Source organism: Bos grunniens, chromosome 19 (assembly GCF_055505025.1).
Source record: "Bos grunniens cultivar Pamir isolate PY7600 chromosome 19, Bosgru_T2T1.0, whole genome shotgun sequence".
Classification (NCBI taxonomy): Eukaryota; Metazoa; Chordata; class Mammalia; order Artiodactyla; family Bovidae; genus Bos; species Bos grunniens.
The window spans coordinates 37,739,879-37,766,206 of NC_141183.1; the positions used below are offsets into that span (position 1 = coordinate 37,739,879).

A 26,328-nucleotide genomic window follows, 5' to 3' on the forward strand; every position below is an offset into this window, starting at 1 on the left:
TTCACCAAACAGGCTGGGTGGTACATCAAGGTCAGAGCATTCTTTTTTTTTTTTCATTAACAAACTTTTATTTTTAATATTTACCGTCTGATTTTTTTTCAATTGGAGTATAATTGCCTTACAGTGCTATGTTAATTTCTGCTGTACAACAACATGAATCAGCTATATGGATACATATATCCCCTCCCTCTTGAACCTCCCTCCCACCCGGCTCCCATTCCACCACTCTAGGCCATTGCAGAGCACAGAGCTGAGCCCCTGTGCTACACAGCGGCTTCCCACTAAATGATAGTGTATATATGTTAAATCATGATGGACCTACTTACAGGGCAGGAATAGAGACACAGATGCAGAGAAAGGACTTGTGGACATGCGGCAGGGTGGGAGAAGAAGAGGGCAGGATGGACTGAGAGAAGGCCAGAGCATTCTGCTGAGGCAAGTTACATGCATGAAACAAAAGCAGACAACACAGTGAGGGGTTATGGCGTGTCTCAGTGATGGCAGGAGGGACTTGCAACTTGAAATGGGGTGGCCCTGGAAGGCCTCACGGAAGAGGTCTTACAGAAAGTGAGAGACAAAACCATGAGGGTGTCTGGGAAAGGACAGTCCAGGCAGAGGGCACAGGAAGTGACCTGCTTGGCTGCCATAACTGAGTTCCACAGACTGCCAAGTGGCTTAAACAACGGAAATTTATTTTCTCTGAGTTCTGAAGGCTAGAAGTCTGAGATCAAGGTGTTGGCAGAGTTGACTTCTTCCGAGGCCTGTCTCTCTGGCTCGCCGATGGCCTTCATTTCCCTGTGTCATCACTCCATCTGTGTGTGTCTGGGTCTTAATCCCTTCTTATAATGACACCAGTCAGACTGGATGGGGGCCCATCCTAATGGCCCCATTTTAACTTCATTTCCTCTTGAAGGGCCCTGTCTCCGCATCCAGTCATATTCTGAAGTATTGGGGGTGAGATCGTCAATATGAGAAATTTAGAGGACACGATCCAGCCAGTGTCTGCAGAAGAGCAGGAACACAGATGCAGAGCGCGGTGTGCACTCTATTGCCGGGTGGTACCCAGGCTGCTGGTTTCCACCACTTGCTGTGATGAAGGTGTCAGTCTGGGACGAGGTGGGATGAGGGCTTTGTGGGAGAGGATGGATGGCAGTGAGAGAGGCCGGAGGTCGCAGTTCTTGTGATGGCTTTTCACTAATTCACAGCAACAGGAGAGCTGGCTTCCAGAAAGCCAGCGGCCTTCTGATTGAGGGTCAGGACACAGATTCGCTTTCTGTAGAGAAATGACACGGGGTCCTTGGGGCGGGTGGAGTCGAGTCACAGATACTGATGGGGCTTGTCATGCTATTGTACACTCTCGGCAAGCCCAGCGGCCCCAGGTGCCGGGGCTGGATGTCACTGCAGCTCTGACAGCAACGGCAGCTGTGGCCAAGGGGGTCCTGGTTCCGGGGTTAGGGCCCTGTTGGTGCCACTGAGTCCTCAAAGCGGTTCTTTTCTTTATGTGACTGATCAAGAGAAATGGGACAGATGAACCTATTTGCAGGGCAGGAATAGAGACACAGACAGACGCAGAGAACGGACTTGCAGACTCGGTGGGGGAAGATGGGGGTGGGACGAACTGGGAGATGGGGATTGACATATACAATACCATGTGTAAAACAGATAGCTAGTGGGAGCCTGTTAGAAAGCGCAGGAAGCTCAGCTTGGTGCTCTGTGATGACCTAGATGGGTGGGATGGAGCATGCGGGGTTGGGGTGGAGGGAGGTCCAAGAGGGAGGGGTCCGTGTATACTTGTAGCAGGTTCGCTTTGTTGTACAGCAGAAATTAACGCAGCATTGTAAAGCAATCACCCCCCCCCAAAAATGACAAAGGACCACAAGGGCTACGTGGGAGAGGGGCTTCCAACCTCTGCTTGATCCTGAGCTTTTGAGGCCTTGGAGGGGGAGCCAAAGTGGGAGTTTTAGGAACCAGACTCTCACATGCTCTGAGTGTCCGGAGGGTGGTCTGCGGCCTACCTCTATGATGAAAGGTCTTAAGAGCTAGGAGTAGGCGAGCTCCTATGCTGGGTCCTTTTTATGCATCATCTTCCCTCCGTCTCCTTACACTCTATGGCATTAATATTATTGCCCTCCGATGACCCATGAGGCAACCGAGACTTGAATGGGCCCGGTTACTGGCCCAGGGTCACATAGATACTCAACTGTTGCCCTGGGATTCGAGTCCAGGTCTGCTGGGTTGCAAGCATGGTGTTTTCTCTCCTACCCGGTGCTTCCTCACTGGTGCCCCTGGACATGAACTCGTGGACACCCAGAGTGACTGCTTGCCCCCCCTCCCATCCAGGAAAAAATCCTCGACTCACACCTCATCCAGAAAAAGCATGGGGGGATAGGTGTCCCAGTCACATTGGTCCTTGTGGTGGATCAGAGGGAGAGAAATAAGATCCTCTGACTCTTCCAGGCAGGACAACTCAAGGGATGTGTCCATTTTACAGATGGAGAAGCTAAGGTTTCAAAAAGGGAGGTGACTTGCTTACGATCTCATAGAATGTTGAAGAGCTTTTCTAGTGCAAGAGGAAGCACTGAGCTCTGGAAGCAGGCTGTGTGAGTGTGTGTGTGTGTGTGCAGGGGTGTGTAAGAATAGTGAAAGCCTCCTGTCTCCTGTCCCCATGTGGCAGGAACCCTAAGAAGGAGATGTGGGCCTGGCCCCCCCGGTGAAATTCTGGGCTCATTCTCGCAGAGGCAAAGCTTCCCCTGAGGCTCGACAGAGGAGGTGGGAGGTGGGGAGGAGCCTTCCTGGGGGCTGCAAGGCACCTGAGGGAACAACCCCCCTATGTCCAGGAGAACACCCTCCACTGAGGGCAACCTCCCCTCCCCCTTCCTCCTAAGGGACTGCCCCACCCCCAGGCTCTGCATCACCCTCCCTGGCTGGGACACCATCCATTGTCTTTTCTGAGTGTCCAGATCCTTGGCTCTGCCAAGCCACGCTCAGAAAACGCTATTGATTTTCCTTTATTTATTTATTTATGAAATTTTTGCTGTGGGCAAAAAATAAAAAGGTTTGTTCAGCGTTTCCCCAAGCAGTGAGAAGTTTTCTCCGCCCACTGCCTCCTTTGCACACACTCAATAGACTCCTCTCATCTCTCTGCCTGGGGGAGGGGCAGGGACTCGAATTGCTCATTGTTTGCCAGAGCCACTGGAGAAGCAGAGTGGAAATAAGGCTGAGTGTCCTGGAACGTGGTGCCCTGTACACAGTAGGTGTTCAAGTAATAGGTGTGGGAGAGATGGGTGGAAGAATTATTGAGCGAGCCTTGGCTGATGCCCACAGGGTGGGAGGAAGGAGGCAGAGGATGGCCCATTCCTCTGTGAGAATACCTACTGCGTGCAAGGCCCAGTGTTGGGCAATTTGGACCTTTCTCATCTAGTTTTCCGGAGAAGGCAATGGCACCCCACTCCAGTACTCTTGCCTGGAAAATCCCATGGACGGAGGAGCCTGGTAGGCTGCAGTCCATGCGGTTGCTAAGAGTCGGACACGACTGAGTGACTTCACTTTCACTTTTCACTTTCATGCATTGGAGAAGGAAACGGCAACCCACTCCAGTGTTCTTGCCTGGAGAATCCCAGGGACAGAGGAGCCTAGTGGGCTGCCGTCTATGGGGTCGCACAGAGTTGGACATGACTGAAGCGACAGCAGCAGCAGCATCTAGTTTTTGGGCTTCCCAGGTGGCTCAGTGGGTAAAGAATCTGCCTGCAATGCAAGAGACACAGGAGACTCAAGTTCAATCCCTGGGTTGGGAAAATCCCCTGGAAGGGGGAATGGCAACCCACTCCAGTATTCTTGCCTGGAGAAATCCTATGGACAGACGACCCTGGCAGGCTATAGTCCATGGCGTTGCAGAGGCGGACACGACTGAATCTACTGAGCACACATGCACATCTAGTTTTCACAACGGATGTGCAAGGTGGGTTTTATTACCTTTGTTCAATGGTGACATTCAGAGAGGTTCAGAGTTACCCAGCCTGTGAACCTGAATTCACATTCAGGCTTTCTGGAGACCAGCACCCCAGCTCTCACCACTGTGTGGTGGGTGCAGCCTCCTGCCCAGAGGGAACCAAGAAAATGTATGTAAAAGACTTCCAGGTGGGACTTCCCTGGTGGTCCAGTGGCTAAGACTCCGTGCTCTCAATGAAGGAGGCCCAGGTTCGATCCCTGGTCAGGGAACTAGATCCCACATGCTGCAACTAAAGATCCCACATGTGGCAACTAAGACCCAGTGCAGCCAAATATATAAATATTAAAAAATAAATAAAGGCTGCGAGGAGCGACTTGTCCTTCTTCTAGCTCTGGTAGATTTCAGGAAGTCCCCATTGAGTGGATCAGCTCAGAGCAATCAAGGCCTGCCCTTGTCCACCCCTCCCGTTCTGAAGAGATGCTGCGTGGGAAACTGTCATCCACCCTGCCCACCACCCCAAAGCAGGACTGCAGAAACAGGGGTTAGGTCGTGTCTCTCCAGGGAAGGCTGGCAGGAATTCCACAGTCTGTTGGTTAAAGATGCTGAGCACCTCACTAAGCTGCCCTTGGGTGGGCTTCTCTGTCCCATGCTCACCCTTGCACACATGCGTTCATGTGACTCCCAGACCTGGAGTGCCGTTCCCTCCCCGGCACTCCTGACGTCTCCAAGATCTCAGATCCAGTCCCCCCACTGGAGTTACCCCTCCCAGAAGCACCATTTGCACTCTGGTGTTAACTATAGGCTTGTCACTGGCCAGCAGTGAGCTGCTGGAGGGCAGAGTCCCATCTTGTTGAGCTTTGTCTTCCCGGGTTTGGCCTCAGTGCCTGGCCCTGAAAGGACGGACAGACACCCATGTTGATCCCAGGCAGCTGGCAGGACATCCGCAGAGATCGCCCCAGTGCCTGAGCAGTGGGGGCGTGGCCCTTGCTTTCACCGTTCACTGGAGACACATCTCTTTTTCTCCTCCCCGGCAGGAGTTCCCCTTGGCCATCCTCCGGGGCTGGGAGTGCTACTGTGCTTACTCCACCCCCCAGTTCAACCTGCGGGATGCCGTGGACAGCTCGCTGTGTGGCCAGGAGTCTGAGGCCCAGAGGCTGGCAGAGTACTGCGAGGTCTACCAGACCCCTGTGCAGGGTGAGTTCCACCCCAGAGTGAACTGGCATGCAGGGCTCTCCTTCTGTACTTGGTCTGGGAGTCTGGACTGAGTATATGGTCCCGGGATGGGGAAGGCATCTTGGTGGGTGGTCCTATCTTGGGATAATATGAACGGAGAGGCCTCTGCCATCCCTGGAGGCTGGACAGAGGATGCAGGGATCCGTGCGAAGAGCACCTGACTTTTATCTGACTCTGGGGATGAACGTGGTTTGAGGAAGAGCAGAGAGGCAGGGTCCAGAGGGATAACATGGCAAGGTGGTGGGGCTGGGTGACAGGGGAGCCCAGTGACTGTTGGGACATCCCTGAGCCAGCCCATACCTGGGGACCAGTGAGTCACTTAGACTGTGCCAAGACCCCAGCATCTTCCTTGTCTGAGAAGCAGGTCTGCCCCAGCTGAACTTAGGGGCTGATAAGAGGAAGAGCAGGTGGGGAAGGTCATTGTCACCTTTATCAAACACCTATGGTGACCCAGCACAGCCCTCGGGTCTTGGGAGACTTTCACCTGAGGGTTCCATGTGCCCCTGACACAGCCCTGGAGGGCCTCCTAGAAAGAGGGGGCACAGCGACTAACACCGGAAGTTCTGAATCCTGATTCCTTGCTGCTCTACCTGGTGTGTGACATTGTTTTGCCTGGCCACGACCCCAACCCACTTCCCCTGCAGAGTCTGGAACTACCTGAGCTGGGCCAGGAGGGTTTGGCTGTGACCACTTGAAAGATGAGGTTTGGCACCCACAGGGCACTGATTCCCACTAGACTCGTCCAGTGGGAGGTCTCGTCATCACTGGGGCTCTCTCTGGCCAGCCACAGACCCATGCAGCCAAGGTCCAGGTGGCAAATCCCTTCCCCTCTTTGAGCCTCAGTTTTCCCATTCCATTAAATGGGGGGCTTGGGTCTGCATTTCCTGCCAAGAGGAGTCGGGCTGTGAGTCTGGGAGTCACAGTGGAAATGGGGAACCCTGAGATGACTTCTGGACTTTCAGACACTCGATGCACAGACCGGAGGTTCCTGCCCACCAAATCCAAGGTGTTCGTGGCTCTGTCGAGCTTCCCCGGAGCGGGGAACACATGGGCGCGGCACCTCATTGAGCATGCCACCGGCTTCTATACAGGGAGCTACTACTTCGACGGAACTCTCTACAACAAAGGTGAGCGAGGGCTGCCGGGAAGGGAGGAGGCAGCTCTCAGGCCCAGACCGCAGCCTCTGCAGCCCAGGTCCTCCTTGGAGCACCAGAGCTGTGCTTCTCACTCTTGAATGTGTGTCAACATCGCCTTGTGTGTGCATGTTCAGTCGCTAAGTCACATCCGACTCTTTGAGACCCCAGGGACTGTTGCCCGCCAGGCTCCTCTGTCCATGGAATTTTCCAGAAAGAATACTGGAGTGGGTAGCCATTTCCTTCTCCAGGGTATCTTCCCAACCCAGGGATCAAACTGGCGTCTCCTAGATGTCCTCATTGGCAGGCAGATTCTGTATCACTGAGCCACCTGGGAAGCCCTAAGCAATACCTGGAGGGCTTATTAATTCAACATAGATTCCTGGTTTGTACCCACCCCGCCACCAAGAGAGTATGACTGGATTAATCTGAGATGGGACCTAGGAACTGGCATTACTAACAAGCTCCTGTGTGATGCTGAAGCAGTCAGCTCTAGGACCTCACTTTGAGAGGAAATTCACAAGATCTGATCTGGATTCAAAGGGAAAGCCTAGTCACTTAGATTCCCTCTCAATAAACATTTTTAAAATTTTCCTTAATTTTTACAGCCCTCAATAATTAGGGGAAACTGACTTCATCTGTTCATTTTTTTTCCCCCCGAGGTAAATGTAGCTTATCAAAATACTGTTTCTTAAAACTAGGTCCAAAAATCTTCAAGAGTTTAATGATTTCTAATATTTCTCTTGTAGAAATAAGAGGCCTCATTATGTCAAGTAAATGAACTTTAAAACGGCTCAAATCTATGCACTGTTTAAGACTAAGAACGTCAGATAAGCCAAGTGGGATACATATTTGGTGAAATAGATTTCTCTGTTGTCAGGTGTTACAACAGTTTCTCTGGGATTCTTAGCTCAGAGTTGGGTTTAGGGAAAGAGGAGCCTATCATTAACCTCCTAGAGAAAACAGAAAGTTCCTGAGGTTCTGTGATTACCCACAGCAGTCTTGATCTGGCTGGTAAAAAAGCCAAGGGTGTCCATATCTCATCATAGTTGGGAGTCTTTAAAAAATTTTTTGAACTCATGTTTATTTATTAGTATTATGTAGCACAAAGCTTGATGGGTGGTTTTCTTTTTATGTATTTGTTTATTTGTTTATTTTTGGTCATACTGGGTCTTTGTTGCTGCACACTTTTCTCTAGTGGCTAGCAGGGGCTACTCTCTAGTTTTGGTGCAAGGACTTCTCATCGCAGTGGCTTCTCTTTCTGCAGGGCACAGGCTCTAGGGCACTCGGGCTCAGTGGTTGTGGCTCACGGGCTTAGTTGCTCCGTGGTACTTGGAATCTTCCCGAACTGGGGATCAAACCTGTGTCTCCTGCGTTGGCAGGGGATTCTCTACCACTGAGCCACCAGGGAAGCTCATCCTTGGGAGCCTTGAGTGTTACAGCACCTATAGGCAAAGTAGCCAGATGAAGACTGTGGTCCTGCTCACTCTGGTCTAGTCCCCTGGGAACCACCTACTGTGTACAGGCTGTAGCTGCCCACCATATTCATCTAGAAGGCCTTTACCTTATTCAAACAGCTGGCTGTCTTGGTCGACACATGGCTAAGTGACCCAGTGGCTCGACAGCCAGGTATCAAGGGTTGCGGCGACACTGTCTGAATGGCTCTAGAGCTACCTGGGCGCATCTTTGAGCCTTACGGGACTGGTTAGGTATAGCCGCAGGTCACAGAGCACTGTCAGAGCAATGAACACACACGTGCACACGTGAAATTCTCAAGGCAACTCCAGTGCCCAAACACCAAACCTGTCATGGGTGAGCCTGGTCTGAGTTATAAGGAAAAGTGGTCACTGCTGAATTAGGCTAAGACAGTACAAAAGACACCCTGGGTCTCAGGGTGTCAAAGACCAGATCTCATGCTTCCTCGGCCCATGGATTGACTCATTCTTTCCTGGAACTTCCCAGCTGTTTGACAGAATGAATCAAAGCAAAGACTTTTGGTGTTTGGCCAATGGCAGAGATGAGTTTGAAAACATGTTGAGTTTCAGCTGGTGACCCCAGACTTTCAGATTCAAAAGAGACTTGCATTTTCCAGGCATCAAAGACTCCCTCGCTGCTGGCTGTAGACATAGATGCTTCCCAGCCATTCATGGGGTGGGGGTGAGACTCCTTTATGTTTCCAAGAGCTGAAGACCAACTCATGTACATTTATGGAGCGTGTCCCCAGAGCTGATGCCATGGGCTACACTGGGATGTGGCCAGATTAGCCTCAGGGGACATCTTTGCAGGAAGCCTTCTATCACCTCCCACCATACTCCCAAACTGGTCCCCCTACTCTTTGTCCCCATAAGCCCCTATCCTCTGTATTACATACACTTGGGCTGTCCCCCAAATAGCTGTTGTTGTTATTTTTTCTCTAAGTTGTGTCCAACTCTTTACGACCCCATGGACTGTAGTCTGCCAGGCTCCATTGCCCATGGGATTCTCCAGGCAAGAATACTGGAGCGGGTTGCCATTTCCTTCTCCGGGGGATCTTCCCATCCCAGGGGTCAAACCGGAGTCTCCTGCATTGGAGGTAGATTCTTTACCCCTGAACCACCTGCCCTCCCCCCAATAGACTATAAGCTTGAAGACAGGTTCTGAGTCTTACCCCTTTATCCATGACATAAATTTCAGCACGGCATGGGCACACAATGATCTTTGTTGATAAATGCATGACGCTGTGTAGGGCTGGGGAGAGTCTCCGTGAATGCAAGACTGGAGCTCAGTTACAGGACATAAGGTCAGAGGGTGGGGCTACAGTTGCTGACTGCCCTTGAGCCTATTGGTGGGGATCCTGCCCACTCCGTGGGAAGGTGGGCAAATGGCAAAGGCCTCCCAGGGACACACAAAGCCACATGGAGAGCGCCCTGGCTCTGATGCTGTGGTGCTGTGTGATCTTGAGCAAGTCACATACCCACTCTGAGCCTGCAGCTGCGGTTCATTCATGAGCCTCTCTGCAATGCTCATGTGAAATAGCCATGAAGGTGCCCAAAGGAGGCATCATTAGGCCTCTGCCTCCTGACTTCCAGGATCCACAGGAGGTGCCTGATTTGCTTTCTCTTGCAGATGCCATCTTTTCCCACTTAGATGCCTCCCTCGCTCACTATCTCTTGGGCAGGCTCAGGCCTTGTGGTTAGAGGCTGCCCCAGTGGCCCCTCAGTGCCCACCAGTGTCGGCTCTCCCTGGGGGCACAGGTTAGGGTTCACACCTGTCTGCCACTGTGGCAGTGGGGTCTCCATAATGCCTTTCTCACGGGCAGGGTTCAAGGGCGAGAAGGACCACTGGCGCAGCCGGCGTACCATCTGCGTGAAGACCCACGAGAGTGGCAGGAGGGAGATTGAGATGTTTGACTCAGCTATCCTGCTCATCCGGAACCCATACAGGTCCCTGGTGGCTGAGTTCAACAGAAAATGCGCCGGGCACCTGGGCTACGCAGCTGACCGCAACTGGAAGAGCAAAGGTGAGCCGAAGGGGCCAGCAGGGCAGGGGACGGGCTGCCTCTTTATTCCTGGAGTCATCTGCTGATACATACTAACCGAAGTCCTACTGTGTGCCAGGTGCTGAGCGAGGCGCCAGGGGTTGGCTAAAGGGGTCATGATTGCCACCCTCAAGGCAGGCACACAGTCTAACCTTTGGGTAATGGATTAGAGAGACACAAGTCAGGGCGGTGAGTGATACAAAACGAAGCTGTCAGAAATACAGCTGTGTCCAGCAGATTGGGTGGCATGATGAGAAACAAGGCTGGGCAGGCTCCTGCTTCTGTCCCTGTGTGGTCAGCTGAGGCTGGTGGGTGTTCTCCCCATTCCCTGACACACTCCTCCTAGGCCACTCCCCTCTCCAGCCATTCCTGCCTCCCTCTGATTCCCCTTGAGCCAGCAGGCAGGCTGAGCTCTGATCCCTCCTGGGCCTCTTACCAGCCCAGTGACCCCAGGCAAGCTGCAGACCCTGTCTTCTGAGCCTTGCTTTTCTCACCTTAAAACCCTATGGCCCCTACCTCTTAGGATCGTTAAGAAGATCAGAGAAAGCAAATGCTTCCCACAGCATCGCAGAGTGGCGCTAGTGGTAAAGAATCCACCTGCCAATGCAGGAGACGCAAGAGACGAGGGTTCAATCCCTGAGTAGGGAAGATCCCCTGGAGGAGGAAATGGCAACCTACTCCAGTATTCTTGGCTGGAAAATTCCATGGACAGAGGAGCCTGGTGGGCTACAGTCCATGGAGTCACAAGGGTCAAATATGAATGAGTGACTGAGCACAGTGCAATAACCCAGTTATGGAAGCTTATTTTGTTGGGGGTGATTCTTGATATTGGCATCCTTCTCTCCACTGAGGCGGGGAGGGGGTGGGGGCACTGACTTTCCAAATTTGCTGGAAAAAAAATGTCATGGACCAGATCATCTGTCCAAGATTGCAGCTCCAACCCTTGCCTTGTTGTACATCACTGGTTAAACTGGCGGTCACACCCATGTGTCAATAAGCATCAATTATGCACCCCGTGTAGCTGCATAGGAGCACCTGGGACAGGAAACCCAGCCTGCACAGCATCTTTATGTCCTTGGGAAGCCCAGCATCTGCCCTCACACACTGCTCAGCCCCCATCACCCAGACTGGATGATGTGCACAGTTGCCAAGGCAACATCAAGGTGAACTGAGGGTCATCTCAACAGAGATGCCCAGCCTTGCTGTCTAACTCCGCTGTGTCCCATAGGCCTGAGACCCTGGGCTCTTCCTGTCCAGGGATGGTTCCAGAGGTCAAGGTCCATCAGAGGGAGAACCAGTTCTTGGAACATTCAGACCCCATGTGTCTTGGTGTGTTTCCAAGGAAACTGCTAGGGGAAGGCGGACCCAAGGTCACATCTCCCAGGCAGGCTTGGGGCTCTTCAGAGCCCAGCCTCATAGTAACTGTCCCCCTCACAAGGTCACCCCTCACGAGATCCTTCCTTGGTGGGGGGATCCGGGCAGGTTGGTCCCAGGCAGAGGGGGATGGAGCATCCTGGCCCCCAGAAGGGGAGGCCCCAGGCCCGCCGGGCCGGGCTCTGACACGGCACCCTTTCTTTTCTCCACAGAGTGGCCGGACTTTGTCAACAGCTATGCATCGTGGTGGTCCTCGCATGTGCTGGACTGGCTTAAGTATGGCAAGCGACTGCTGGTGGTTCACTACGAGGAGCTGAGGCGCAGCTTGGTGCCCACGCTGAGGGAGATGGTAGCCTTCCTCAACGTGTCCGTGAGTGAGGAGCGCCTGCTGTGCGTGGAGAACAACAAGGAAGGCAGCTTCCGGCGGCGCGGCCGGCGCCCACACGACCCTGAGCCCTTCACCCCGGAGATGAAGGACTTGATCAACGGCTACATCCGGACGGTGGATCAGGCCCTGCGCGACCACAACTGGGCCGGGCTGCCCCGGGAGTACGTGCCCAGATGATAGGCTCCAGGCCCGCTCTGCCCACCCCACCGGGAGCCGGCCGCCTTCACGGGGCTGCACACGTGCTCGCTGGGACGCTCGCCTGCCGCTGCCTCCCTGGGATGCTCAGAGGAGGGGCCTGTGCCACCTGCACGGAGGCCCGCCCTGGGGCTGCGTCCCTGCCGCACAGGGACACCTGGGCATGACTCCCAGCCAGCAGACCCGATGTCACAGGACAGATGCAAAGAGACACACACTCCTTGCCAGACCTGCTTAGACCTGCCACTTTCTGCTCACGGTGTCCCGTTAATGCGCCTAAGCCACCACCCTGGGCGTGCCTGACACTCTCAGACTTGCAAACACGAACGTCAGTGCAGGCCCGCAGACGCCAGGTTATGTGTTCCCAGGGGCTGCCTGTCTGTCTCTCTGACACCCTGACACACACATGCACCCTGAGTTCTCAGGGACCCGGGGTTTCCTGTCGCCAGCCCAGTGCAGGCTTGCTGGTCAGGGGCTTTGACTGCAGGATGCTGGGCTGGGTGGGCTTAGTGCCCCGAGGAGCCAGGACCCTGGCCTGGAGACGGGCTCACAGTCTATGGCCGCCGGGCCAGGCAGCCCTGAGTGCACGTCTGCATCCCCCAGTGTGCGTGGTGTTATGACCGGCTCTGTAGCCCGGCCTCTCCCTTCTCCTTGGATGGGCTGGTGGCGATATGGGCAGAGCAGAGCCGCCCACAGACACCCCCACCTCAGGACCGGCTGTAAGCTCTGTGCACCCACCGCCCCATCCAATGTCAGCACTCCTTGAATTGGCGCCTCCTTGCCTGGCTTCTTTCTCCGACTCTCCCCATAAAGCTGGGGACTCACGCCTTATCCCAGAAGCAGGGTGTAGGGGTGAGGAGACCAGGGGTGGGGGTGGCGGGTTGGGTGGGAGGGGGCTGGGCCTCCAGGAGAGGGCCCATATCCCAGCAGTGCCAGTGGAGGGGGCTGCTTGGGCTGGGCAGACCCAGGAGAGATGAGTCTTGGGGGCCACTGGGCTGGTTGCCCCACCCATCTTGACAGCTCTTCGCAGGATCCCCCCACTCCTGGTCATGAGGAAGTGGGGGGCAGCATGGCCCATCAAGACCCTGGCGGGGAGGCCACGGCTGCAGCTTCTGCCTGACCCCTACCCGCCAGCCCTCTCGGTTCACTGTTATTCACCCTCCACTTCCTGTCACTGGGTCTCTTTGTCACACCCTCTGTCTCTTTTGTGACACTGACATCTTTCCCATTCGGGGATATGGGAAGCTGGCGCTACCGGCACTGCTGTGTATGAGCTTACAGGGCTCCTGAGAAGATGGCCTCCTCTTCGCTGCTCAGGGCCTAGAGGGGCTGGGGGAGGGAGTGAGAAATCCAGCAAGAGACGAGTGTGTGTGCGGGGTGTGGAGGTCAGATAATGCATTGCAGCGGCTCTGCACTGGTCCTGAGGAGTCTGTAGACATTATTCCAATGGAGCGAAGGGGAAGGGGAATTGAAGCAGAGGGAACAGCACGCACGAAGGCTCAGAGGCTTGGAAAAACCCTTGTGTGTTTTGAGAACAGATGAGTGGGTATGGGTGCATGCCTCTGAGTCTGTGCAGGAAGAAGGTGGGAGTGGGTGGGTGAGGACAGAGGAGGGGACAGAGAAAAGGACTCTCCTCACTGCCAGCCAGTGCTCAGCCTGGGAGGGGGAGGGGTGCTGATGCTAATTACCTTCTTGGGTCACCCTTCACTACACATCTTGGGCTCGGAAATGGGGCTGCAGAGACCAGGGGTCTGAAGTCTAGAGGGTGAGGTGAAACTGGGAGCACAGCCCAGGACAAGTGGGACCCAGGGAGGGCTTGAGAGCTCGGCCACACACTGACCCCTGTGAGGGAGAAAGGTGGATGGGCTTGAACTTGGGCAGTCCCTGAGTCCCTCTGCAGCTTCTCCAGGCCTGGGCTGGGCCTGCTGGTCTGACCTCTGCATCAGCGTGAAGGGTTTGGGAAAGCCGGGCATGGGAATGTGGGACCATCTGCTCCCTGGCTGGAGATCAGGAACTGACAGCACCCCAGTGGGGGCAGGCAGAGCTGAGGGCCCTAGAGGAGAGGCCCTTCCTCAGAGGGAAGCCTCCCTAGCCTTCAATTTTTAATGAATGGCCTTGAGCATCCGTTCCTGGTGGCCTCCAAGTTCTTTTTGAGTCTCCCCCAAACCCACACCGATGCTGAGGCCATTTTAGATCCTCCTAAAGCATTGCTGGGGCTCAGCTCAAGGCTGGAAACTCCAGGGTCTTGATAAGCAATTATTGATACAGCATGGCTCGAGGATCAAGTATGCGACAAGCCCTGATGAGGCTGATTCTCCTGAGTAGCAGGAGCAGTTGAAATCCACCAGGAGTTTTCACCCTGCCTTGGAAGGGGGCCCAGGGAATACCTGCATCCCAGAGTGAACCTAAAATCTCAAAGAAGACTGCAGCCCTGGGTGATGGAGGAGAGGGAAGCCAGTCCAGAAACTGGCTCCCTGGCAGTGACCCTCACTCTCCTGGCCACCCAGACAGTCTTTGGGGAGAAGACTCAAATGTCAAGGAGTCTGCAAAGGGCAGTGGAGTGGCTGGAGGACCGATTAGGACTGCAGCCAGGGCATGGCCCCCTGGGCTCAGGAGAACAGCAGTCCCAGCCTGTTTTTCCTGATAGATGATGAGACTGTTCCCTGCTGCCAGGTACCCAGAGACCCTCGCTCCTTCAGGTGGAGGGCCACTTGCTCAGATGGCCTTGGAGTTTACTGTGCACCTTAGCCAGGCATGCAGATAAGTGGAATGATGGGATTGGGGTGCATTGTGTTGAGTCAGTCCACCTGGCAAGATACCTGAACCTCAGCACCTGATCCTGGACGTTGGGTGAGTAAGATGTTAAGGCCCCATGTGCTAATGGTTCTCAGCAGTCACCACCACCCCCCCCACCGCCCCCACCAGCTCCTGAGAAGCACGGGAAGGGGATGTGTCTGTTCTTTTGGGAAAGTCTGTTTGTCCTTCTTCAAGTTAGGTCTCATCTCTAGCTCTCAGCTTCTCCATAAAGAAGATGCTGTCCCAGCCAGCCAAGGAGTAAAACAGGCTTGAATTTAGGAGAGAAGCATGGCAGATGTAGCTAATCAGACCAGAACAGAGAAATCCTGTTTACAGATTCCAATTTTAATAGCAAAGCTGTGGAGTTGCACAAACCTGTGTTAAAACATGTAATTTTCATGGATTTCATCTCCCGTTGTGGATCAATTTGGAAAAACCAAAATATATAATTTGAAAAAACTGAAACTCATTCTTGATAATCCCAGTGATGTGTTAATGAGAGAGAAGAATAGACAGGCTTCCAAACCCTGGGAAGAAAACTGCTTAATTATGTGAGCGTCTTATAATGAAGTCTCGTGCAGCTAAAATTAGATTTGGAGTGCATGAATATGCGAGAATGTTTGCACACCAGAATGCATTTTTTCCCCTTAAAAGTAACAGGAGCCACTTGGTTCTTAGGGGGCCCCAAGAGGGGAGGTGGAAGTGCTGGGGTTGATCTTTGTGGCTGCAAGAATTCCTGGGACTGAGGTTTGTTTTCTTTTGGCTGAAAATTTGTTGGAAGTGTTTAAAATGTGATGCTTCCGAAGTAGTTCATTAAGGTTTGGGGAGAAATTGATTGATCTGAACCCACATTGATGACCACTCAATATTTCCTGAGTTGGCCTGAACAAGGTCGAATTAGAGTAGAGTGGAAATAGGATCAAGTCTGCAGATTAAAGGGGTGGGTCGTGGTCCCAGCTCTTCACTGCTCTGATCTTAGAACAGGCCTTCTCTCTCTCTCGCCTCGGTTCCCCATCTGTAAAATGGGAGATGAGTTGGAGGCTGTTGGTTGCATCCCTGGTGTTCATTTCCCCATTTCCTTTCCCAGCAGCCCCTGATGTCTCTTGGCAGGGGCGGGTTATGTTCTGCTGGAGCTGTCTCTGTCATCATTTCTGGGGTGGGATGCATTACCTGGACTAAGTCCACACCTCATCCCATCTCTCTGGCTACAGTGATGGTCATGTTTCCTAAGGCAATGGAGCCAGAGGGAATTTCAAGACTTCTGGAAATGTTGAGTAAAGGCTCTTTTTATTCACCTTGCTAGATGTCAACGAAGAAGTAGGTAACCTTGGGTCTTGACAGGGGCTGTCTTGGGAATCCTGGAGGGACCCCTCCCAGCATAAAGCTGACAACAGAAGGGAGAGTCGAGGCAGAAGGAAACCAGATCCTTGGTGATGCTGTTAAGCATAGGATCTATCTTTGCCTGTGACTGGCCCTGCCTGTGGATGGTTTGTTACATGAGCCAATAAATTCCCTTTATTGTTTATGTTGGGTTGAGTTTGGTTTCTGTTACTTACAGCCCAGAGGGTTTTTTTACAAAGGGCTTGGATTGAGAGACCCTGGGATTCTGATATTCTCTATCTCTGTGGCAGAACTAGATGAAGACAGAGACAAGAACAACAATGAGCTGTCGGATTAAGAAGTTGCTTTTTGCAGGAATGGGGTGGATGCGAGATGCTCAGTAGGAAGCTGTGCTCTGTCGGCCAGGACAAGTAACATTTTTAAGTTGGTACATAATGAGGTCACCTGGGTTTCCTTGGAAAAATCAATCCTCTTGATTGACCAACCCAAACCATAAATTGTCTCATTCAATCCTTACCAAATTTAGTTTCTGAGACTGAGTTGCCCAAAGTTCAAATCCTTTATTTTGCAGATAAGAAAAATGAGATTGGGAACGGGGGTGAGTTTCCTGTGAAGCTTTGAGGTGTGGGGGTGGCTAGGGCCAGAATATGGGCTCCTTCCCTGAAACCACCTGATTGCCCCTGTATTGCATCCCTATAACTCTTCCAGAAGTTTCTAGAATTGAGGCAATTGTGCACATTCAGCTTGTTTGGAAGTGACCCCATTCATTTCACTGCTAATTCTTTGCCAAGATATTTTTGGTGGGCACCTGAGTTCAATGTTAAGGGCCTTCCTCAGAGGGAGGAGGGCTTTTCAAAGGTCTGAGGTTAGAGATGGGAACCATAATTGTCCCTTGGAAGGAAAGCTATGATAAACCTAGACAGCATATTAAAGAGCAGAGTCATTACTTTGCTGACAAAGGTCTGTATAGTCAAAGCTATGGGGCTTCCCTGGTGGCTCAGCTGGTAAAAAATCTGCCTGCAATGCGGAAGACCTGGCTTCAATCCCTGGGTTGGGAAGATCCCCTGGAGAAAGGAAAGGCTATCCACTCCAGTATTCTGGCCTGGAGAATCCCATGGACTCAAAGAGCTGGACATGACTGAGCGACTTTCACTTCACTTCACTTCATGGTTTTTCCAGTATATACGTGAGAGTTGGACCATAAAGAAGGCTGAGTGCCAAAGAACTAATGCTTTTGAACTGTGGTGCTGGAGTAGACTCTTGAGAGTCCCTTGGACTGCGAGGAGATCAAACCAGTTAATCCTAAAGGAAATCAACCCTGAATATTCATTGGAAGGGCCGATGCTGAAGCTGAAGCTCCAGTACTTTGGCCACCTGATGGGAAGAGCCAATTCATTGGGAAATACCTTGATGCTGGGAAAGATTGAAGGCAGGAGGAGAAGGGGGTGGCAGAGGATGAAGTGGTTAGATAGCATCACTGACTCAGTGGACATGAATTTAAGCCAACTATGGGAAACAGTGAAGGACAGGGATGCCTGGCGTGTTGCCGTCCATGGAGTTGCAGAGTTGGATATGATTTAGTGACTGAACAATTAAATCAGGAGCTCAGAGTTTTCACTCCTTAGTCATAAGCATTCCAGGCAACAGAAAGGCCCTGCTCCTCCAAAACAGTATTAGATAAGCATCTTTGGTGGACCTGAGCCCAGCAGTCTGTGTGTGTTTCCATGTACATGCAGGTGTGGGCTCCGGCTGCTGAAGACAGCTGTCCCTTTAAATCACATGCCAGCCATCCTGACCACTGCAAGTGACCAGAGTCCGGATATTGAAAAAGCCAGTCTTTGTCAGGTCTCCTCCAGAATGGATAGTGCCCCGGGAGAAGTAAAATCCTCTTAACATAAAAATGATTTTTGTTTATTTCTTCTCTTCTTCCTTTTCTTTTTTTAAATTTGATAATCAATTCAATGGGCTTCCCTGGTGGCTCAGACTGTAAAGAATCTGCCTGCAATGCAGGACACCTGGGTTTGATCCCTGGCTGTGGGGAAGATCCCCTGGAGAAGGAAATGACTACCCACTCCAGTATTCTTGCCTGGAGAATCCCACGGACAGAGGAGCCTGGTGGGCTACATGGGGTTTCAAAGAGTTGGGCATGACTGAGCGACTAACACAGCAGCAATCAATTCAACAACATTTTCCATTCACTTGAAAAGCTATATTTACTTATTTGTTTCACTGGCTTTGAAACCAGTGAAGACAGGAACAGTGTTGTATTTTTTTATATATATTTTACTTATTTATTTGGCTGAGCTGGGTCCTAGTTGTGGCATACGGGATCTTTGATCTTCTTTGCAGCAGGCAGGATCTTTAGTTTCAGCTTTCGAACTCTTAGCTGTGGCATGCCGGATCTAGTTCTCCGACCAGAGATTGAACCCAGGGCCCTGAATTGGGAACACCGAGTCTTAGACGCTGGGCCACCAGGGAAGTTCCATCAGGCATCGCTTCTTGATACCAAGGAGGACTGTCCTGGTTCCCTCCATTCAGCCTGGCAGGGAACCAGCAAGGCAGGAAAACTCTGGCCCTGGCCCCACATCCTACCAGGATGGTCCACTCCCCGGGGTTACCATTGAAACCAGCTCTTAGCATAATCCATTATTTCCTGTTATACTCAGGCTTCCCCTGTTCCATAGCCACATTAACCTCCATCAGATAATTAAGGGTTTGGCTTTCCATGAGAGACCTTAAATGTCACCTCTCTGCCACCCGATACATCTTTGAATGACACAGGCTCTAATGAGATGTTCAAATATAGAAAACTGAGTGACTCCTTGCTTTGGTCGTGACATTTATTCAGCCGGAGTGATCTGACTACACCACTACATTACTTATAATTTCCACCTGACCTTGGATGGTGGAGTGTAATCTTTAAGGAAACTATCCATTTAATCTCCTTCGCCTTATTAGCATTTAATTACTATGACAAATTTTCAGATGTACAGAAGATGTTAGGATTATAATTCAATTTTCCCTTCAAACGGCCCAGTAGCCAAGGACAGTGGGACCATCTCTGGCACCAGTGAGTTCTGACTGAGGAAGATCCTGGGCCTGACTTGGTCTCCTGCCCCTTGGAGCAGCAAGTAGAGCTTATCCCAACCATAGCTGCCCTGTCTGGGGACCCTGTGCCCAAACCTCTCTCTCTCTCTTTCTCATCACTGGACTGAGCTTTGTTTTGCTGCTCAGGGTAAGGCCAAGTCATGGAACTGGGAAGAGGACATGAGATGCAAAGGATGTCAGCTCAGATCTGATGGCTGTGCTGGACAGTGGAGCCCATAAGTGAATTGTTTTTTAAACTTTTACTGATTTCCTTATTTTATATTTGGCTGCACTGGGTCTTCGTTGCTTCTCGAGGGCTCTCTCTAGTGTCGGCGTGCAGGGGTTACTCTCTAGTTGCAGTGTGTGGGCTTCGCGCTGCTGGGGCCGCTCTTGTTGAGGAGCACAGGCTCTAGGCACACGGGCTTCAGTACTTGCAGCCCTGGGGCTCAGCAGTTGTGGCGCACGGGCCTGTTCTCCTTGGCAGATGGAATCTGCACTGCAGGAGACCCAGTTTCTATCCTTGGGTTGGGAAGCTCCCCTAGAGGAGGAAATGGTAACCCACTCTAGTATTCTTGCCTGGAAAATTCCATGGACAGAGGAGCCTTGTGGGCTACAGTCCACGGGGTTGTAAAGAATCGGACTGAGCAGCTTTCAATTTCATGTTAGCAATATTTTCCCATTTTGCTATAGTCTTTTTAAAGATCTTCCCCCTTTCCCCAATTTCTTTTCTTTTCTAACTTTCCTGTCCTGCCCTCAATGGAGTCCCAATAGTGACAGCCTGGTATAATCCATTCACACTGCTCTCTATAGTCTTATGAATATGTAAAACCATGTGTGTGTGAGTGTGACTATATCTATATCCATGAATGATAGTGCATCAGTTAGTAGAAGATAAAAAGGCGTAACAATCTGCGTTGTACAGTCACACTTTTGCAAAATCAGATGATGGTTCCCAATATTTGATTTCACTCCTTTAGGAAGGTAGCATGATATTCTCTAGTAACCTCCAAAACAGGGAGCCTGCACCCCACTGGCACAAAGAAAAAATATTCAAAGTTCTATCTCTTTATTTTTAATCTCATCTCTTTAAAATTTCTATTTTGTATTTGTTTGCTGCTGCTAAGTCGCTTCAGTCATGTCCGACTCTGTATGACCCCATAGACGGCAGCCCACCAGGCTCCCATGTCCCTGGGATTCTCCAGGCAGGAACACTGGAGTGGGTTGCCATTTCCTTCTCCAATGCATGAAAGTGAAAAGTGAAAGTGAAGTCGCTCAGTCATGTCTGAATCTTAGCGACCCCATGGACTGCAGCCTACCAGGCTCCTCCATCCATGGGATTTTCCAGGCAAGAGTACTGGAGTGGGGTGCCATTGCCTTCTCCATTGTATTTGTTTACCCTACACTTAAGATATTCACACATGAAAATAAATATCCATGTTCTGGAAGTACATGCTATCATTAAATGAGCAATGAATAATACTTAGAGACCACCAGTCTACAGATTCAGGGACTGCTTTATTCACACAGTTCCCTTTTGGTGAATATCTAGGCAGTTTCTAGCTAGGGCTCCTACAAACTAGGCTGTAAAAAGCATCACTCTACATATGCATTTCTGCACGAATGCTTTTAGATCTATAGGACAGATTCCCAAAAGTGAAATTGCTGATTCAAAGGGTATGTGTACTTACAATTTTTAAAAATTTTCTTGATTTTTGGCCGTGTTGGGTCTTGGTTGTCGTGCATGGGCTTTCTCTAGTTGTAGTGGACGGTCTACTCTCCAGTTGTGGGATGTTGGTTTCTCATTGCGGTGGCTTCTTATTCTGGAGCACAGGCTCTAGGGCACAGGGGCTTCAGTAGTTGGGGTGCAGGGGCTTCGCTGCCCCGAGGCCTGTGGAATCTTCCCAGACCAGAGATGGAAGCCATGTCCCCTGCATTGGCTGGTGGATTCTTAACCACTGAACCACCAGGGAAGTCCTGTACTTACAACTTTAATCAATACTGATGGCCCGCTCTCAAAAAAGTTTGCAACGATTCATATTCTCATTACCAATGTATACAATGTTTATCTCCCTGCATCTTTACAGGCTTTAGGAATTATCACTCTTTTCCAGGTTTACCAATCCAGCAGGTGAGTTGAGAAATGGCATCCAATCTTTAAGGGCACCGTCATGTCATGGACTTCCTTGGTGACTCAGATGGTAAAGGGTCTGCCTACAATGCAGGAGACCCGACTTCAATCCCTGGGACGGGAAGATCTCCTGGAGAAAGAAATGGCAACCCACTCGTATCCTTGCCTGGAGAATCCCATGGACGGAGAAGCCTGATAGGCTATAGTCCACGGGGTTGCAAAGAGTTGGACATGACTGAGCGACTTCACTTTTCTTTCATGTCATGTACAGGTGAGGGCATTGGACAAGATGACCTCGACGATCCTTCCACTTCAGGCCCATGCTTTTCTAGTTAGCGGTTTTCAGAGCTCACCTGCTCCAGGTGTGCCTCTAGTCTCCGTTCACTAGTCATGTCTGAATCCCGGAGGTGTCTATGGAACAGTTGCCAGAAACCAAAAAACCGAGGACTGGAAAGGAAGCAAGCTGAATGCCATCCAGAGGATCATCTTGCCAGTACTGCTCCGCTTGTAAAAACCATCTTGGCCAAATCCCTGCGATTTCATCCAGAACAAATAATAAAAAGCAGTGTGCAATATTTCCAGGATGAGCATATTCATAGTAAATATTTTAAGATCAATGGCTGCACAAAATGCATTTTCCTTGGAGTTTCACTTTTCAAATGGCTTTGTATTAAAAGTGCAATTTCAATAAATATTCATGGGGAAATTCATTGATGTGTTTTACCATTTACAGCTAAAATTTGTAAGGTTCTGGGGGGAAAAAAAGATACACGATGCGTATTTTACCCTCTTAGGAGAAAAGTGGTGAAAAATGTATGATACGCTTTTGTTTTTTCTGACAATAAACCCTCTGAGGTGGGGAGCTATCTTTGTACTCCTGCTCTTCTCCAGCCAGTTCCGGGGCTGTTGGCAGTGTGGGCAGAGCGGAACTGCAAGAAGATATTACAGAGGAAGGTGTGGGAAGTGAGGAAGGCCTGTGTGCAGAGCCTTTTGAAGTCCCCAGAGCCCCTTTTATTTTATTCTTTTAATTAATTAATTAATCTTTGGCTGTGCTGGGACTTTGTTGCTGCATCTGGGCTTTCTCTAGTTGCGGTGAGCAGGGGCTACTCTAATTGCAGCGCTCAGGCTTCTCATTGCAGTGGCTTCTCTTGCTTCAGAACATAGGCTCCAGTTGTAGCACACAGGCTTAGTTGCCTAGTGGCATGTGGGATCTTAGTTCCCAGACCAGGGGTCGAACCCATGTCCTTTGCATTAGCAGGCAGATTCTGAACCACTGGGACACCAGGGGAGTCCCAAAGTCCCTTTTAACATCCCTTGTGGCTCAGTTGGTGAAGAATCCACCTGCAATGCGGGAGACATGGGTTCGATCCCTGGGTTGGGAAGATTCCCTGGAGAAGGGAAAGGCTACCTACTCCAGTATTCTGGCCTGGAGAATTCCAGGGACTGTATAGTCCATGGGGTTGCAAAGAGTCAGACACGACTGAGCGACTTAAAAAAAATCATTCATATCACCTGCTCTAACATGAGCACTTACTGCATATCTGGTGTTATGCTTAAAACTTCCTGTACCTTCTCCCACTGAGAAGGTACAGGAAGAAACAGTCACTATTATTCCCATTTTACAGATGAGGACACTGAGCCTTGGAAAGGTTAAACAATTGGTCCTCATGGTCACCCAGCTAATTAAGTGGCAGAATGAGGATTCAGACTCGGATGCATCTGGCTCTAATGTGCTTTGTTACCGGTCCCACCAGACCTCGGCGTCCCATCTATAATTTCCCCAGATTGCCAGGAGTCGGCTGGAGCCACAGGGATTGGAGGAAGTGAGCCGTTGTGCTAAATGCCTTCCTGTTTACTTCCTCAGCCTCACAGTGCCTGCTAGGCGCAATTTGGCCACCTGCTCTGCACACGAGGCATCCCAAGGCCCCCATGACATCATTCTTCTTGGCCCCTTTGCCTGTGGCAAGAAGCTAACTCACATAGGCAAAGCACTGAAAATCTGGCTGCTTATTCCTGCCAATTTCCTCAGAGTCTCGGGTGAATGTATTTATTTTTATAATGGCAGGTTGTACCCTTGGCAACAATCAGATCCTATTGTTCCCTTGCTGAAGGTGCTGGAAGCACTGCCCAAGGCCAACAGAATAAAACCCAAATGCCCCCTCCCGCCCTGCCTTGGCTTGGCATGCAAAGCCCTCTGTAATCTGGCCACATGAACATCCTCTTCCTTGTTGCCATCTTCATGTGATGCTCAGCTACTATAGATGGTTAGCTGTCCTTTGCTCAAGTTCATTGTCTTCTATTTCCCTGGAATGTCATTCTTTCCCATCTCTGACTATTAGCATCTTAAATACCATTCAAGACCCACTTGAATGGACCTGCCTTCTCTGAGGAGCCTTCTCTGTTCCCCCAAGTGCGGTTCACAGGTCTCTCCTCTGTAATCCCCACAGTCCATTTCCATGGTTCTGCCGCTAACCCTCAATGACCCTTGTCTTATCTGTATCTGCCTTTGCAGTTGGACTGTGAGCTTTCTTAGGGCAGGGGCCATGCTGTTTATCTCTGCTTCCCTAGCATCCCCCCAGACACTTGGCTAAAAGTAATAGCAAGAACCTCAGATAGGCAGATGACACTACCCTTATGGCAGAAAGCAAAGAAGAACTAAAGAGCCTCTTGATGAAAGTGAAAGAGGACAGTGAAAAAGTTGGCTTAAAACTCGACATTCAGAAAACTAAGATCATGGCATCTGGTCCCATCACTTCATGGCAAATAGATGGGGAAACAATGGAAACAGTGAGACTTTATTTTGGGGGGCCCCAAAATCACTGCAGATGGTGACTGCAGCCATGAAATTAAAAGACGCTTGCTCCTTGGAAGAAAAGTTATGACCAACCTAGACAGCATATTAAAAAGCAGAGACATTACTTTGCCAACAAAGGTGCATCTAGTCAAGGCTGTGGTATTTCCAGTGGTCATGTATGGATGTGAGAGTTGGGCTATAAAGAAAGCTGAGCGCCGAAGAATTGATGCTTTTGAACTGTGGTGTTGGAGAAGACTCTTGAGAGTCCCTTGGACTGCAAGGAGATCCAACTGGTCCATCCTAAAGGAAATCAGTCCTGAATATTCATTGGAAGGACTGATGTTGAGGCTGAAACTCCAATACTTTGGCCACCTGATGCAAAGAACTGACTCATTGGAAAAGACCCTGATGCTGGGAAAGATTGAAGGCAGGAGGAGAAGGGGACGACAGAGGATGAGATGGTTGGATGGCATCACCAACTCAATGGACATGAGGTTGAGTAAACTCTGGGAGTTGGTGATGGACAGGGAGGCCTGGCGTGCTGCAGTCCATGGGGTCGCAGACTTGGACACAACTGAGTGACTGATCTGAACTAAACTGAACAATGACAGCATCAGCGACAGTAATAATAGTGGCCTTTTATGGAGGATTTAAAAGGTGATTTTACTGATCCCTCAGAACAATAAAATGACGCAGATTCTATATCTAATTGTATTTCACAGATAAGGAATTGGGGGCTTGAAAAAACTGTGTGGAAATGAGGGAGTTGAGAATTGAACCTAGGGTGCCCAGTTGCCAGCTAACTGCTCTTACCCAGTGGTTCCATTCAGTGCTTGTGAAATGTTTGTTGAGTGAATAATCAAACACATCAATGAGCAAATGAGTAATGAGGGGGAAAATCACACAAATATAGAAAAATTATCCACTCCATTGACTAAAGCAAGGCGTTTCCTAGAATCTAAGTCATGATCATAAACCTTTTCCTCCATCATCCAACTGTGGACCCCTCACAACTCAGGAAAATTCCAAGGACACGCTTATTACAGAAGCCACACCAGTGGATGTCATTCCAGATATGTTCCTAAGGGATACAGAGAAGCATGTCTCATCCTTTTGGGGCCAGGACAATCCTCTGATGACCCTCAGGAAGACAGGAACTTAGTGCTGCAGCCAGGCTAGCAGCGATGGGTGTCTCTGGCTCATTTTCTCAGCCCCTTCCATGATCCTCCAGGGACAAATACTGATTTGAAAGCTGCTACACAGTATCAGAGAGCAGTGCAGGCAGGAGATGTCTGGAGAGCCCAAGGAAGCCAAATGGAATGCAGGAAGTGAAGAGAAGGGCAGATGGAGAGCCGCCATGGCAAAGCGGGCGCCAGGCTGCAGCTGGGCTTCGCTTGTGGGGAACCACAGGTACTGACAAAATGGAGGTCACTGGTGCAGGAATGTGGGGAGAGTAACCTGTCTTAGTCCCAGAGACACCTAGCATGCTGGATAAGCACTTGCCAGACAAGCTTAGCTCAGGGAGGGGCCATATTTACCTGCAGTTCAGCCAGGAGCAAACATACAGACTGTGGCCTGGTCCACTGGCTTATGGCAGCCACCCAGTCCTGCCTGATGCTCAGAAGGAGGGGAGCAAGTCCTAGAGTGTTCTCCATCCTTCCTTCTCCCACCTCCCCCCTCACAGGGAGAATTCTAGAAACATGGGCTCATACAGACTTTCATTCGCACATGCACACACACACCCCCGTGCTGAGAAATTTGGTCAGGCTTCCAGCATTTCAAAGCATGAGTCAATTGGTGGATCTTGTTTCTGGAGAGAAACCAACATGTCCTGAAGGCTGCTGAGCTGGGTTCCAGCCTGTAAGAGGCTGCCAATTGACTCTTCAATCCTCATGGTCAGCCTTGGCACTTTTCTGGCCTTGCACATGGTAGGACAGTGAACCTAGATGCCAAGGGTACGACAGGGGCCACAGAACAAAGTTGCACAGCCAAACAGAACAAGAAGAAAAAGAAAACACAATTCATAGGGAGGATTGAATTTCTACTTAGGAAGATTGAAATAATTTCCTAAGGTGTTTTTGGAAACACATGAAAGTGTTTTCCTTTCTGAACTTGAGAGGCAGATCTAGAGATTGTAACTAGCTCCCTGGGAGCTCAAGAATCTGCTTGTCCTTCCATAAGAGCTAGGAACCAATGGCAGTGAGATAAACAGTCTCTGCCACAACCACAAGAAATAGGATATGGGAAGTCCCATCCAATTCAACAGAATCCATCCATCCGTCCCTCCACACTTCTATCTATCCATCTATCCATCCAGCCAGCCAGCCCTCCATCTGCCCATCCAACTAACATTCATTCATCCATCCAGCCAGCCGAGGGTCATTCACTCATAC

At 50.7% G+C, this 26,328-nt stretch overlaps 1 protein-coding gene across 5 annotated transcripts in view; it reads left to right on the top strand.

Annotated features, from left to right (window-relative positions):
* WSCD1 (WSC domain sialate O sulfotransferase 1) overlaps positions 1–16,110 on the top strand; it is a 46,526-nt gene extending 30,416 nt beyond the window's left edge. For 4 of the 5 annotated variants that reach the window (XM_086359499.1, XM_086359501.1, XM_086359500.1 and 1 more), the window contains 4 exons: positions 4,984–5,143; positions 6,145–6,309; positions 9,614–9,814; positions 11,419–16,110. In XM_086359499.1, coding sequence (XP_086215625.1) covers positions 4,984–5,143; positions 6,145–6,309; positions 9,614–9,814; positions 11,419–11,771 — 879 coding nt within the window. In that variant the 3' untranslated portion in view covers positions 11,772–16,110. The remainder of the gene's footprint in view (positions 1–4,983; positions 5,144–6,144; positions 6,310–9,613; positions 9,815–11,418) is intronic. The other variant, XR_015148029.1, reaches the window with a different exon arrangement.
* The last annotated feature ends 10,218 nt before the right edge of the window (positions 16,111–26,328 follow it).